General features: G+C 48.2%; 1 protein-coding gene across 3 annotated transcripts; it reads right to left on the bottom strand.

The window, feature by feature from the left end:
• Positions 1-332: 332 nt before the first annotated feature.
• Positions 333-11,790, bottom strand: PHB1 (prohibitin 1). 3 transcript variants are annotated; one of them, XM_070389712.1, is made up of 8 exons: positions 11,702-11,735; positions 10,904-10,992; positions 10,349-10,463; positions 8,729-8,890; positions 5,297-5,439; positions 5,045-5,161; positions 2,818-2,913; positions 333-1,479 (listed from the first exon to the last, which is right to left on the bottom strand). In XM_070389712.1, exons 3-8 carry the CDS (start codon positions 10,434-10,436, stop codon positions 1,267-1,269), a joined length of 819 nt encoding a protein of 272 aa, XP_070245813.1. In that variant the 5' UTR covers positions 10,437-10,463; positions 10,904-10,992; positions 11,702-11,735; the 3' UTR covers positions 333-1,266. The 3 variants fall into 3 exon arrangements, with proteins under 3 accessions (XP_070245813.1, XP_070245812.1, XP_070245814.1); XM_070389711.1 differs by lacking the exon at positions 10,904-10,992 and having other exon boundaries at positions 11,702-11,790; XM_070389713.1 differs by lacking the exons at positions 10,904-10,992; positions 11,702-11,735 and adding an exon at positions 11,533-11,682.
• Positions 11,791-12,879: the final 1,089 nt, after the last annotated feature.

Raw genomic sequence — 12,879 nt, 5'->3', positions numbered from 1 at the left:
TGGCACACTGTATTTTATGTCAATCCCTCTTTCGGTGAATGCGCCTGCAACTCCCAACTCAAAGATAACAAAGGAAGTTAACAAGGCTCCATCCAACCTCACCTCCTGAGTACCCATGTCATGATAACCCTCACTTGACACCACTGATGAATTTCAGGCTGGAGATGGATCTGGCACACGGCAACCATTTTCTGAAACCAAAGCATTTCCTGCTCTGCTGGAGAGTCTGTCCTCTCTGGTGATACAAATGTGCACACAGACTGCGGGAATGTTCTGTCCTGAGCCCATGGCTCCCACAAACAAACAAACAAAACAAACCCACACAACTGAGCTGGAAGGTCTGGGTGTTATTTATTGATAATAGTTTACACACATTTGTCTTCCCATGGTCATTTCCTTCAAGGCATAGGCACAGAGCCCTCTAGAAGGGCAGTCTCTGAACCAGGGAGCCAGAACACTGGATGCACACGTCTTTGGCAGGCCCGTACAGCTCTGGCCGGATGCAATCCTTCAAGCTGGAAATCCGCCGGGTATTTGAGACACGAAGGTGGGAGGCGGAGAGGAAGGCCACAGGACTCTCATCTCGGGCCAGGCCTGCTCTCTCTATTCAAATCCATTCCAGGACTCTGGGGCGGGGGGAGAGCAAATCAAATCAGGCCCACCCACCTTCACGGAGGCAGATTCTTCAATCCGTGCCATTTGTACACACCTGCTTCTGCTGGTCCCGCAGTTAAAGAGCATCAGCTTTATGGTAAGAGATGGATCACTTCCTCTGACCCACCCCAGCACCTCTCTTCAGCTGGGTCTGTGCAGAAACCATTGGAGAAACCCGAGGCCTGTGTTCACCATTCATCTGCGTGTGCCATCTTCCTCAAATCCTGAATGAAGGGTTGGTTGGAGGCTACAAGTTTACTCAGGCCTCCCACTGACTCCCAGCTCATTACACACAAGGCCCGGCCTTTCTTCTGCCAATTGTCAGTGCCTGGGCAGGAGTGCCAGCCAGCCCCAAAGACAGGAGCCAAGCTGTCTGTGTAGGCACTTAGCAATTTTGGGTAGGAAGGTAAATTAAAAAAAAGGGGGATGGAAATGAGAAGAATCAAAGAGCTTCATCTGATTGAGTAAATAAGAGATCTGAAGTGATTTTACTTTTATTTCCTTCACTTTAAGCCAATCATGAAGTTTCACAGTGATTTCTGGGGCAGGAGAAGGAAGGTGGTGCTGAGCAACTTCGGGGCTGTGGTCCAGCTGGCCCAGGAGGTGTGGGCCTCACTGGGGCAGCTGGAGGAGCACCGACTGCCCGGCGGGCAGGTAGGTGATGTTCCGTGAGCGCGACAGCTGGTACGCGATGTCTTCCGCGGCCTCCAGCTTGCGCAGCTCGATCAGGCCGTCGCCTGCAGTGGCGAGCGAGTTGGCAATTAACTCCGCCGCCTTGGAGTCGCCCTCTGCGGAGATGATGGCTGCCTTCTTCTGCTGCTCAGCCTGCAAGGGTGGAGGCAGAGACCAAGATGACACTCTGGGGCGTGGATGGCGGGTTACAGCCTCAACAGCCCTGTGTTAGGCACCCTCTCTGGGTCCTGAAATGAGCTCTGGGATTTCACCGCTCCCTTCAAAAGGGCTCAACAAACACTGTTCACTCAATCCTCCTTGCCCCCATCATGCCCACTGCTCACTACTATAGAGACACATTTCTGTTGGCTGTATAGACAGCTGTCTTATTTCAAAGTCCTCAATAACATTAACAGCAACTGAGGCCAGCCACCTACTCTGAGCCTGGAGGATCCCAGGCCAAGGAAAGCAAGAGAGAAAGGAAGGTCGACTCAACCTTCATCTTTTCCTCCAGGCCCAAGTCAAAGTGACTTTCATCAAAACCAGTGCCGCCAAGTAGGAGCAGCAGGCACAGGATGCTCCTTGGACTGTGGGCTGAAGGGGTTCCCAACCAGGAACTTGGGCAGACAGTACAAGACCTCCTGGCTCTCCCAGCTCGTATCAACAGGAAGACGTCTATCTACAATGCATGACCTGCAGAAGGGTGGGAGGAGAGCGCGGTGCAGGGCCTCCCTGAGGTTAACACACAGCTGCTCAACTGAGGCTCTGGGGCTGTTCACTCAACAAATGTTTACGGATACCTAGTATCTACCTTAGGCATGGTTTTGATATGTTCTAGATGCTGGAGAGAGGAAGAAAAAAGAAAAAACAACTCCACCCGCTTGGAGTCTATATTCTCTAAAGTTAAATGTCTACCCATATATCTTTCTTTGTTTGATTCTAAGGACTAAGGCATCTTGATTAGGAATAAAAATCCAAGTGTGTTAATGGTGGGAAGAAGGAGATACATGAAATAAATACACCTTCGCAAAGACTGAAAGACCAGGCCCTGTGCAAATCCACTGCACGCCAGCACACTGACACATCTGGATGGATTTAGTGCTTGAAAACAATCCAGCGACAATAGTGTATCTGGTGCAACGTTTGATCCTTTAGGCTGTCAGCTTTCACTGTGTGACCAAGGCTAAAAACAACTTCTCAGTGAAGCTGAAAATATTCCAGAAGAAACATTTTTATTTGTGGGAGAGTTTTGATCTTAGGGACGTGGAAATGAAATTACTCTTCAATGATTTAGGAACATAACCTCACATATCTCTGACTAGACCCTAAAGACTCTGGAACCAATTGCAGGAGTACAGTCTTTTCAATCCCCTTCCGATGATCCCGGAAGAAGAGATGACATATGATGAATTTCCAGGCCACCCAGCAAACGGGGCGGCTGAGCACAGGAGAAAGGGGAGAGAGGCTCCTGCCATCTGGTTGAGCACTCACCTTTTCCACCACAAATCTGGCCCTCTCTGCTTCCTGCTGAGCCACCTGTTTGGCTTCCACCGCTTCTGTGAACTCCTTCCCAAAGGTCAGATGCGTCTAAGGGGAGAGAGTGAGAGCAAGATGAGGCATTGTAATTGCTTTGACAGGGCTGCTGCAGAGCCCCCATGGTGGCTGGAGGAAGAGGCCAGGAATGGCTCTAACAGCTGGAGATAACATGAGGCCAGAACACCCTTCCACCTCCACATCCGTGTCCAAACTGAGTTCACAGCCCAGAATCCTCAGCTGCCCCAAGTGCTCCTGTTCATCACTGTCCTCAGGTAGGAAACAGCCATGGGGACCAGAAGGTGTGTGCTCAAGTGACCACCTCCCCAGGGGAGGAGAACGGTGGCTTCCAGGACCCCCAGCACCGACAAGTACTCTTCCAAGGCCCTTTGATGCCTGCTCAAAGCCCCCAGAGAGACCAGATGGAAAACTGAGCCCCTGAGAGTGAGAACCACACAGCTGGTTCTCAGGGATTCAAGAGTGTGAGCTCTCCGCTTATAGATTAACCAGTCCACTGCTTTCTCACAGCATCTCCATCACAAAACAGGAAGAAGAGGAGTGAGACTTCCAAATCATGATTTTGCAAATCACAGAATTCCTTATGAGCAAGTCCTTCTGGTAAAGGGTTTAAAAGAAAGAGAAAGCAGGTAAAGATTATTGCTTAGGGTGAAGGTTTAAAATTCTGATTATGCATAGGTCTTCCCTAGTAACATAAGTGACCAAGTGCAAATAATGGGAACAGAGCTCAGCACTCCTAAAGCCGAATTTATTTATCTAACTTTTTTTTAAACGGGAAGAATAAAGGGGAGAAGAGTATGAGTTTTGCTATCAAATTCTACTTGTTTCATTCCACCTCCACACTCCCAATCTCTGCTTTAAAAAAAAATAAGCAGCTCAAACCCTCTTCTGGAGAGTAAATTGCAGTCCATTGTCTTTTCAGGACTTTCAACACTCCTAACTCTTATACTGCAGCTGTTCTACCTTGCTTGCTCCATTACTGGACTCCTGTTCAAAGTTTGGGGAAGAAAATATGATCCTGAGCACTGCAAATGAAGTGCGCAATTAAGGAATAAAATTTCTTTCCAGAAGGGCCAGCTGAAGGCAGCAAACTCCCCATGAAACCTAATTTTCTCCTCACACCTCTTAGACACCTTTTCTTGTGGTCCACCTGCATTTCCCCAGAATGGACTATGTGGTTAAAATTTAGCAAAATGCCAAGGTTCTCCTTAGGTTTTTACTTACTATGTTCTCATGGCCAAGGTGTTTAGATTAACACTAAGCGGGAGGGCCTGAGAAACTGCCCCGGTCTCAGGGCCAAGTGGCTGCAGCTGGCGTCTTGCCAGTAGAGGGAACCCAAATGCCTCCACGGAGGCAGTGCCCTGGGGTGAGCCATGGGTGTGCACAGGGTGCTGTTTAAACAGCTGCACAGATGCCGAGTGGGAAACGGTGCCTTTCCCCAGCGACGCGCAGAACGGAACAGGAAACGCTCTACCTCACTACCCGAGCAAATCACTCCAAATGATTTTTCCCAGAGAATCAGAAACACGACCCCTTTCCCTCACCCTCCCTGATCTGAAATGCTATCCTGCCTGTATTGCTTTCTGTCTGCACTGCGGCATTCAATGTCGTATAAATACACAGACCACACAGTCTCAAGAGGGTAACTCATGCCTCAGAGATGCCCCCATACCAGGCTTTGGGGGACAGAACCATTCATTTACACTCTATCACCTTTCACAGGGAGTTCTCAGAGATCACGTCACTGTACTTCAAACCCTAAGTGTTAGGAAAGTCCCAGGGGTCAGGCTGGGAGGTCCGTGCCTGGGAGAAAAGACTATGCCAGCTGCTCCCCAGTCTCTAACAGATAGTTTCTGCGCCAAACGAAGTAAACGTGACAATACTGCTGGGAGCCACGAGGAACACTCAGCCTGGGGAAGGGAAAAAGCCTAGTGGCTAGGGACCACCTGGGCAGGACGGAAAATCAAATAGAAACGCCTGTGGCACAGGGCTGGGAAAAGAATCCTCATCTGAAAATAAACCCAAGGAGACTGTCTCACAGCACTAAGAAGGTTCATTGTTTTCCAGTCTTCATCAAGGAAAGTGCAAGGTAGGACCTCACAGTATCTACCCAGAAACGGAGCCAGGCACCCCCACCCCCACCCCTCAGGCTCCCCAAGACCCTTACCAAGGATACGTCATCCAGGATGAGCCCAAAGGTCGCTGCTCGCTCTGTGAGGTCATCGCTCACCTGTCTGGAGACCAGCTCTCTCTGGGTGATCAGTTCTCCAGCATCAAAGCGAGCCTGGTTCCAAGGGAAGGCAGAGGAGCCAGTCATGATTGCGAAGAAGCAGAATCCCAACCAGTCATCACCAAGCTCTTCCTGACACCGAGTGTGCTCTTGGGGGCAGGGCTCGAGGACAAGGCCCTGCTCACTCACCACCACGGACTTGAGGATCTCTGTAGTGATGGACGGCAGCACGCGCTCGTCGTAGTCCTCGCCGATGCTGGTGAAGATGCGAGGAAGCTGACTAGCAACCGGCCGGAAGAGGATGCGCAGTGTGATGTTGACATTCTGTAAATCTGAGGGCAGGGCACAGATGCTGGAGTTAAAAATACAGATCACATGGCCTCCTATGACCTCCCCTATGCCAAATGTGCTACAGTTTATAAGTAAAGTGGCTGATTAACAAACCCTTCAAGGTGAGGTGCACAGGTTCATGGTTTCTTTGGTAGAGAACCCAGCAGAGCACCAGCGCTAATAACTTCTCAAAGGATTCTGGTGATGACAGCTTTTCTGTGTCCTGAATGCCCTCTGACATGAGCAAATTCAGATTATAGGTCTAGTAGGTGCCATGGAATCTCTGGAATAACGAATATTTTAAGCAAAGAGATAAGCCAATGCCAAGAATTCTAGGATAAGGCCTCTCCAAGGCCAGGTCAATGTGGCTCAAGGCAGGAGTATGCCTCAGAGAGATGACTGTGAGCCCAGTGGACTAAGAGTCCAGGGCCTGGCTGTGCCTTAACTCTAATGTTTACTTATTACACAGCCTTAGCCTCTCTCAGCTTATTTCCTCATCTGTAAGAACAGGGATGATATCATCTGCCTTCTGGGCACGTTGGGGGAAACTGAAGGAGGAGACAGATATAAAGGCATTCTGTCAAATATGCAACAGAGGTGAGGGGTTATCAGACTCATTGAGAGGCTGCTTCTCATTACTGGTCAAAGGACCCAGGAAATTACAACTTCCCCTGACAATCCAGTTGTGCTTGGGGCTGAGGCACTGCTTGCAGTCATCAACAATATGGATCAAGTGCCCATGAGATGAGTTCTGAACCAGGCACCAGAGCGGGAAATGGTTACACACGCACTCGTTAAGGCCTTTAAGTTAAATTATTTAAATTATATGCAGAGTACATCATGAGAAATGCTGGACTGGAAGAAGCACAAGCTGGAATCAAGATTGCTGGGAGAAATATCAATAACCTCAGATATGCAGATGATACCACCTTTATGGCAGAAAGTGAAGAGGAACTAAAAAGCCTCTTGAGGAAAGTGAAAGAGGAGAGTGAAAAAGCTGACTTAAAGCTCAACATTCAGAAAATGAAGATCATGGCATCTGGTCCCATCACTTCACGGCAAATAGATGGGGAAACAGTGGAAACAGTGTCAGACTTTCTTTTTTGGGCTCCAAAATCACTACAGATGGTGACTGCAGCCATGAAATTAAAAGACGGTTACTCCTTAGAAGCAAAGTTATGACCAACCTAGATAGCATATTGAAAAACAGAGACATTACTTTGCCAACAAAGGTCCGTCTAGTCAAGGCTATGGCTTTTCCAGTGGTCATGTATGGATGTGAGAGTTGGACTGTGAAGAAAGCTGAGCGTTGAAGAATTTATGCTTTTGAACTGTGGTGTTGGAGAAGACTCTTGAGAGTCCTTTGGACTGCAAGGAGATCCAACCAGTCCATTCTAAAGGAGATCAGCCCTGGGATTTCTTTGGAAGGAATGATGCTAAAGCTGAAACTCCAGTACTTTGGCCACCTCATGCGAAGAGTTGACTCATTGGAAAAGACCCTGATGCTGGGAGGAATTGGGGGCAGGAGGAAAAGGGGACGACAGAGGATGAGATGGCTGGATGGCATCACCGACTCAATGGACATGAGTTTGAGTGAACTCTGGGAGATGGTGATGGACAGGGAGGCCTGGTGTGCTGCGATTCATGGGGTCGCAAAGAGTCGGACACGACTGAGCGACTGAACTGAAGACGTTTCTTAATGAACCCCACCCCACTGTTGATTTCCTCTGATGTAGTAGGCAGGCCAGACCCTTTACAGGAGGCTCGGCCTCTCCCTCGTTGGGAGAAACAGGACAGATTAGACAATACCGTGTCCCCTCCCCTGTCCAACTCACTTCTCACTCTCAAGCACCAGCACAGAGGCCCGTTCCGCACAGCTCCCCTCTGCTCCCCTACATGCTGCATTCACCACACCCCACTCCTAACGCCTGTCCACGTCTGTCTCCCTTGCCAGACTGAGCTCCTAAAGGCTCCCGCTTTACTCATCGCTGAACTACCCCTCCCTCCCACCCAGCACAAAGCCTGACACTACTACAGAAAGCAAACATTCTCCGAGGACCAGCAATATCCACACGATCCTCTCCTCCCGCACAGAAAGGTCACAGCCGAGCCAGCGTCTGCCGCTCCATTTACTGCCATGCACCTCTGTGTGTACGATGGGGAGGGAAGAACCGTGACAGCAATTCATTTCGGGTTCCAACCAGGGAGTCGGGGGCATGTCAGACACCAGGTTGCTCTCAGAGACGTGGGCCTTGGCCCAGGAGGTAACAGTGTGAGAGCAGCACTGCTGGAAACACAGGCCTGGAAGCAAGGGCAAGCCAGCTGTGAAGGCAACACAACGGGTGGATCAGTGTACAGTCACCTGGGGAACAAGACCTGGTGGGGAGGGTCAACCGAGAGAGAGCAAAGGCACGTTCAGATTTCTTTAAAACTGGATCGCAAAAAAAAAAAAAAAAACCTGGATCGCTATGCGACTACTGAAATATATCCGTTCATTTCTCTAAATTCATACAGTTGTGTGTGTATCTTGAATACACAGGCACACCTCATTTATTTGTGCTTCGCATGCACCGTATTTCCTACAAATGGAAGGTCTGGGGCAACAGTTTATCAAGCAAGTTTATTACCACCATTTTTCTAACAGCACCTGCTCACTTCATGTCTCTATCACATTTTAAAAAATACTTATTTGGCTGATTTGGGTCTTAGTCGTGGCACACGGGATCTGCTGCTGCCATACGGGGACTCTCTAGTTGTGGCTCACGTGCAGCCTTTGTTGTGGGATCTATTTCACTGACTGGGGATCGAACCGGTATCCCTTGCATTTCAAGGCAGATTCTTAACTACCAAGAAAGTCTCTCTGAGTCACATTTTGGTAGCTTACAATATTCCAAACTTTCCAATATTATTACATTCATTATGGTGATCTGTGATGTTACTACTATAATTCACTGAAGGCTCAGATGATGGTTAGCATTTTTTAGCCATAAAGTATTTTTTAATCATGGTATGTACACTGTTTCTTTAGAGATAGAGCTGTTGCACCTGTAATAGGATACAGTATGGGATAAACATAACTTCTATATGCACTGCGAAACAAAAATATTTGTGTGACTCGCTTTATTACAATATTTGCTTTGTTGCAGGGGTCTGGAACTGAACTCATAATATCTCTTCAGGCATGCTTGTATATTTCTTTTTCTGTAGCCACATAAAACTCTTCAGGAAAAATATTTAGGGAAGTTCAACCCATTCTGGATCCCACAGCTGAGACCCACAGATGAGACTCACCTTTGCTACCAGTGATTACTGGTACATTACGTGGTCGAGAGCGGCAGTCAAAGATAATTGGTTTCTGTACCCAAGGGATGAGGAAGTGAGTCCCTTCTCCTACGACAATGTCCTGCACTCCCCGGAACCGGTCAAAGATGACAGCTCTGTGCCCAGCATCCACTGGGAATGAAGGATAACAATGGGTCAGAAAAATCCCCTCACCCTTTAACCGAAAGGATTGCGTCTGAAAGACCCCTGGTGTTTTCTGTTCATATAGTAGGTCTCTTGCTCTGTCTTCCCACACTTCAGGACTCCAGAGGCTTCTTAACAGCTACAAAACAAAGCAATCACTTTCTGTCCCATGTCCTCCCAAGGACTTCGGTAACAGGATCTATTCTCAGCATTCTTCCTCCTTGAAACAACTGGCTGCTGATTATTAACCACTCCACCCATGAACTCCCACCAACACATTCCTAGGAACCAGCTCCCAAAACTTCCTTCTAAAACTCACAGTCCATCCTGGTTCCCATTTAACCCAGAGTTCCCAGAAGCAGCACCCTTCCTACGGCAATCCTGAAATTTGGAAGTCCTCATTTTTTCCTTTCCAACAGCTTGGTTTCTCTAAACTCTGAAGGGGATATAGAGCTGTCTTGCTAATTTCAGAGAGCAATTAATGATGGTGATACAGTCTAGCCATGCAGGGTGGCCAGAAAGATCAGAGTACAAAGCTGGGCCACAGAAGCAGAGCAGGCTTTTCTGATCAGCTGCTTTCTGTCTCTGCCTTTTTGGACTTTATAGTTGGTCCAGTATCTTCACTCTGAAAGTAATCCTCCTGCTGTCAGAGGCTCGCGTGAAATGGGTCAATCTACTGCTGCTTTCCAACAGTGAAAAGTTAAGAGAATATCAAAGCAGGAGGGGTCTTAGACATAAACTAGTTCAATCCTGCTGCTTGACCAACGAGAAAGCTGAGTCCTATGGAGGGGAAGGTGACTTGCCTGAAGTCACACAGGAAAGTGGAAGAAAATCTAGCTGTTTTGTTTTTTAATTTTTGGCCATAGCACTCCATCTGCAAGACCTTAATTCGCCAACCAGGGACCAAACCTGAGCCCCTGCAGTGGAAGGACAGAGTCTTAACCACTGGACTGCCAGGGAAGTCCCCAAAAGACAGCTTCAAGCCTGGTTACGCTGATAAAAGCTGGGCAATGCATCTCAAAGATATTTTCTCGGGAACAACTCAACTAGAGCAGAGCAAAAGTTTCTGCTCAGATCAAGGTCACCAAAGGTCTAAAGCCCTTGCTGAGTTACTCCCCACACAGGCAGAAGAGAACACACTCTCCATTTCAACTGGCCAGCAAAATCCTGACATACTGATGCAGCATCACTTTAACAAGAGAAGGTGGCAACACCCAACTAGGTTGGGAGGCTCTTTGTAAAGAAAGGCTCTGAGAGAACCTAAGGCTCCAAGGACAGAGGTTCTGATGACAAGGCCATCACATGGTGCAGGATGGCAGCAGGTGAGCCTTCTTGGTCAAATATATTCACAGCAAGTGGTTGCCAACAGGAGTGTCACATGGGCTAGGCAGACCAATGAAAATCCTCTGGCAAAGGTCAGTGACCCACCACCCCTCAGTGCCTCACCATTATACAAGGCAGAGTTCACCACGCCTCCTGCAACGGCTAAGGCAAGACCAAACTTGCCAATGGACTCAAACACTTTGGCAGCCATGTCTCCTTTGGCTGGACTCACTCACACCTAAGGGGGTAAAAACAAAACAAAACAAACAAAACAACTCAATCCCCAATCCTCAGAGGAAGCCCTCTCTGAGGCATCACCTGCATTTCTCAAGCTAGCTATTTATTTCCCCAGTCCTGAGAGCTCTAAACCTTCAACTGAAAAACATTTCATAAATAACACTCTGCAGCTTGTAAAAGTGTATAATCAATTCCTCTGATCTTCTTTTTCCGCAGCTTGCTTCTTTTTCTACTACTTAAGAAATGGCGTCTGGGGGTATTGGTTCAAAATGGGAAGGAGTCATGGGCTGGATTACCCGTAGAAAACTTAGCACCATACCAAAACAGCCTCTCATCTCCTGGACCTGCAGGCCCCAGAAGAGAGGCTGTGGGGTTGGTCTTGTGCGATTTTGATTCAGAAAAGAACATGATTCCAAGAACAAAACAACAGTAGCAGCTAACCTTTACAACAGGGAGTCTTCTAACGGCAACTGGTGTATTTAATCTTCACATCAACCCCTATGAAGTAGAGGACTACACAGATGAGGAAACTGAAGCACAAAGAGAAGTTAAGTTACAAGAGAAGCCTAAGATCAGGCAGCTATGAAGGAGGCAACCAGGATTAGAACCTGGAGGTCTAATTCTAGAAGACACAGCTTAACTCCTCACCAGCGTTTCTCAACATCAGGTATTAAGAATGAATGACCTGTTATTACGGAAGCAGGCCCTGGATGACGTTCTGGGGCCAACAAATCACGAGAAATAACAGGGCCAAAAAGGTACTAAACAGCTGCACCGCGAGCAACAGCCCTGGAACAGGTTGGGGTGGAGGCAGAAGCGGGGCGGGCGGGAGCGCAGCTGACCTCTCTACAATCTGCTCTTGCACTTAAACTTTGTCTTTCCCCGCCCCATCGTCGTCGGCCACTTCAGCCTCTCCTCTTTCTCAGGTCTCAACTTCTGAGTATCTTCATCTCTATCCGTGCACTTAACTATTCTATTCCCGTGATCAGGACGCCTAGTCCTGACCCCTCGGCCTTTCCATTCCTAATAGCTTCTGGATTATTCCTCACCCTGCCCCCATACACACCTACCTCACTCTACGCAACTCCAGGCTCCTCCCAGGCTCACCCCCTTCCCCTCCGACACGAGGCGGACCCAGGCACACACTCCGCCCGCCCAAACTTGAGGAGAATGAGAACGCAGAGGGGGGACTGCAGGGACTCCAGAACGCGGACCACAGCCGCTCCCCAGCTTTCTCACCTGCTTCCACTCTGACCTCCACATGAATTCCCCAGCCACAGACAGCGCGTGCGCCGGACAGCTCCTTCACGTCCCCGCCTACTTCCAAGATCTGCGCTTCGGATTGGTGAGGACGAGCGCTATGCATTCTGGGAAGGGTGGCTTGCTGCCTTACTGTTGTTCCCAGGCTCTTCGCAGATGAACTACAATTCCCAAAAAGCCATGCAGGGGCTGACCCGCGCTGAAAAACCTTTAGTCTTTGGTAGTACTGAAGGCCCAGAGGTTGCCGCAAAGCATTTGGGGGGCTGTAGTTTCTTGGGGGATAAATGCACGTGCTTGTTGTGAACTGAACCTGGAGGCCCTCAGAAAGAGTAGCTGGGCCTGCTGGCTGGTGGACGAGACGGGCAAGGGCAAGTTTATGGCTGATGAAAGAGGGCGGGTGTGCACGTGGGATAAAGTTGTGAAGTAACTGGTGGACTGAGAGACAGAGGAGATATCTTCTTTCCAAATCCCTGTCTAGAAGCGACCTGAGTTGTGGGACATTGATTGCCAGAGTCAGAGAGAACCTTAGAAACCACATGGACTAGAAAATGAGGTCTAGAGAGAGGAAGGGAGTCATTCAGGATCATGCAACAATTTAAAAGAGGGATTGGGCTTAAAGTCTGGGTTTGGGGGACACATTTTTTAAAAAGTCTTATTTGGAGAATTTGCAAAGATAGTACAAAGAAGATGTGTAATCTTTACTCAAATTCACCTACCGCTAACAATTTGCTCCATTTACTTTTTTGATCTAAAGCAATAAAATAGCCAGTTATTTTATCAGCAAATTGGGTTTACTTGAGAACAGCAAAGATTTGCAATTCTGGATGAGCAATCTATGGCAACCCACAGGCAAGTCTGCAGAACAAGGAAGAGAACTTTCTTTTTTTAGTGGAGAAGGGTGACTTGGAAGGGACTGTCATAAACAAAGAGTTAGAGGGAACTGGGAATTTAAAAGTGTGGCTTTTCGTTGTCTCAATTGTGACAGTCTTTTTCTTATTGGCTGGGCTGTTTCTGAGCAAGGAGAAAATTTTCCTTCCTTCTGCTGGAAACTAGTAACCTTCCTATTGGAGATGCAAAGCTGTCTCTTCCTGTTGAGTCTCTACCTGTTGGTAGGTTGTGAGAGTTCCCCTTTCTGTTCTGCTGACTCAATTTAAAAT

This window comes from Bos mutus, chromosome 19 (genome assembly GCF_027580195.1).
Source record: "Bos mutus isolate GX-2022 chromosome 19, NWIPB_WYAK_1.1, whole genome shotgun sequence".
NCBI lineage: Eukaryota > Metazoa > Chordata > Mammalia > Artiodactyla > Bovidae > Bos > Bos mutus.
This window is presented reverse-complemented; position numbering and strand designations above follow the sequence as displayed.

Excerpts from the sequence above, each read along its gene's own strand:
- PHB1 (XM_070389711.1), bottom strand. The coding sequence starts at position 10,436 with ATGGCTGCCAAAGTGTTTGAGTCCATTGGCAAGTTTGGTCTTGCCTTA. Across the intron at positions 8,891-10,348 it reads GAACTCTGCCTTGTATAATG|TGGATGCTGGGCACAGAGCT; the intron begins GTGAGGCACTGA and ends CTTCATTCCCAG. Across the intron at positions 5,162-5,296 it reads AGATCCTCAAGTCCGTGGTG|GCTCGCTTTGATGCTGGAGA; the intron begins GTGAGTGAGCAG and ends CCTTGGAACCAG.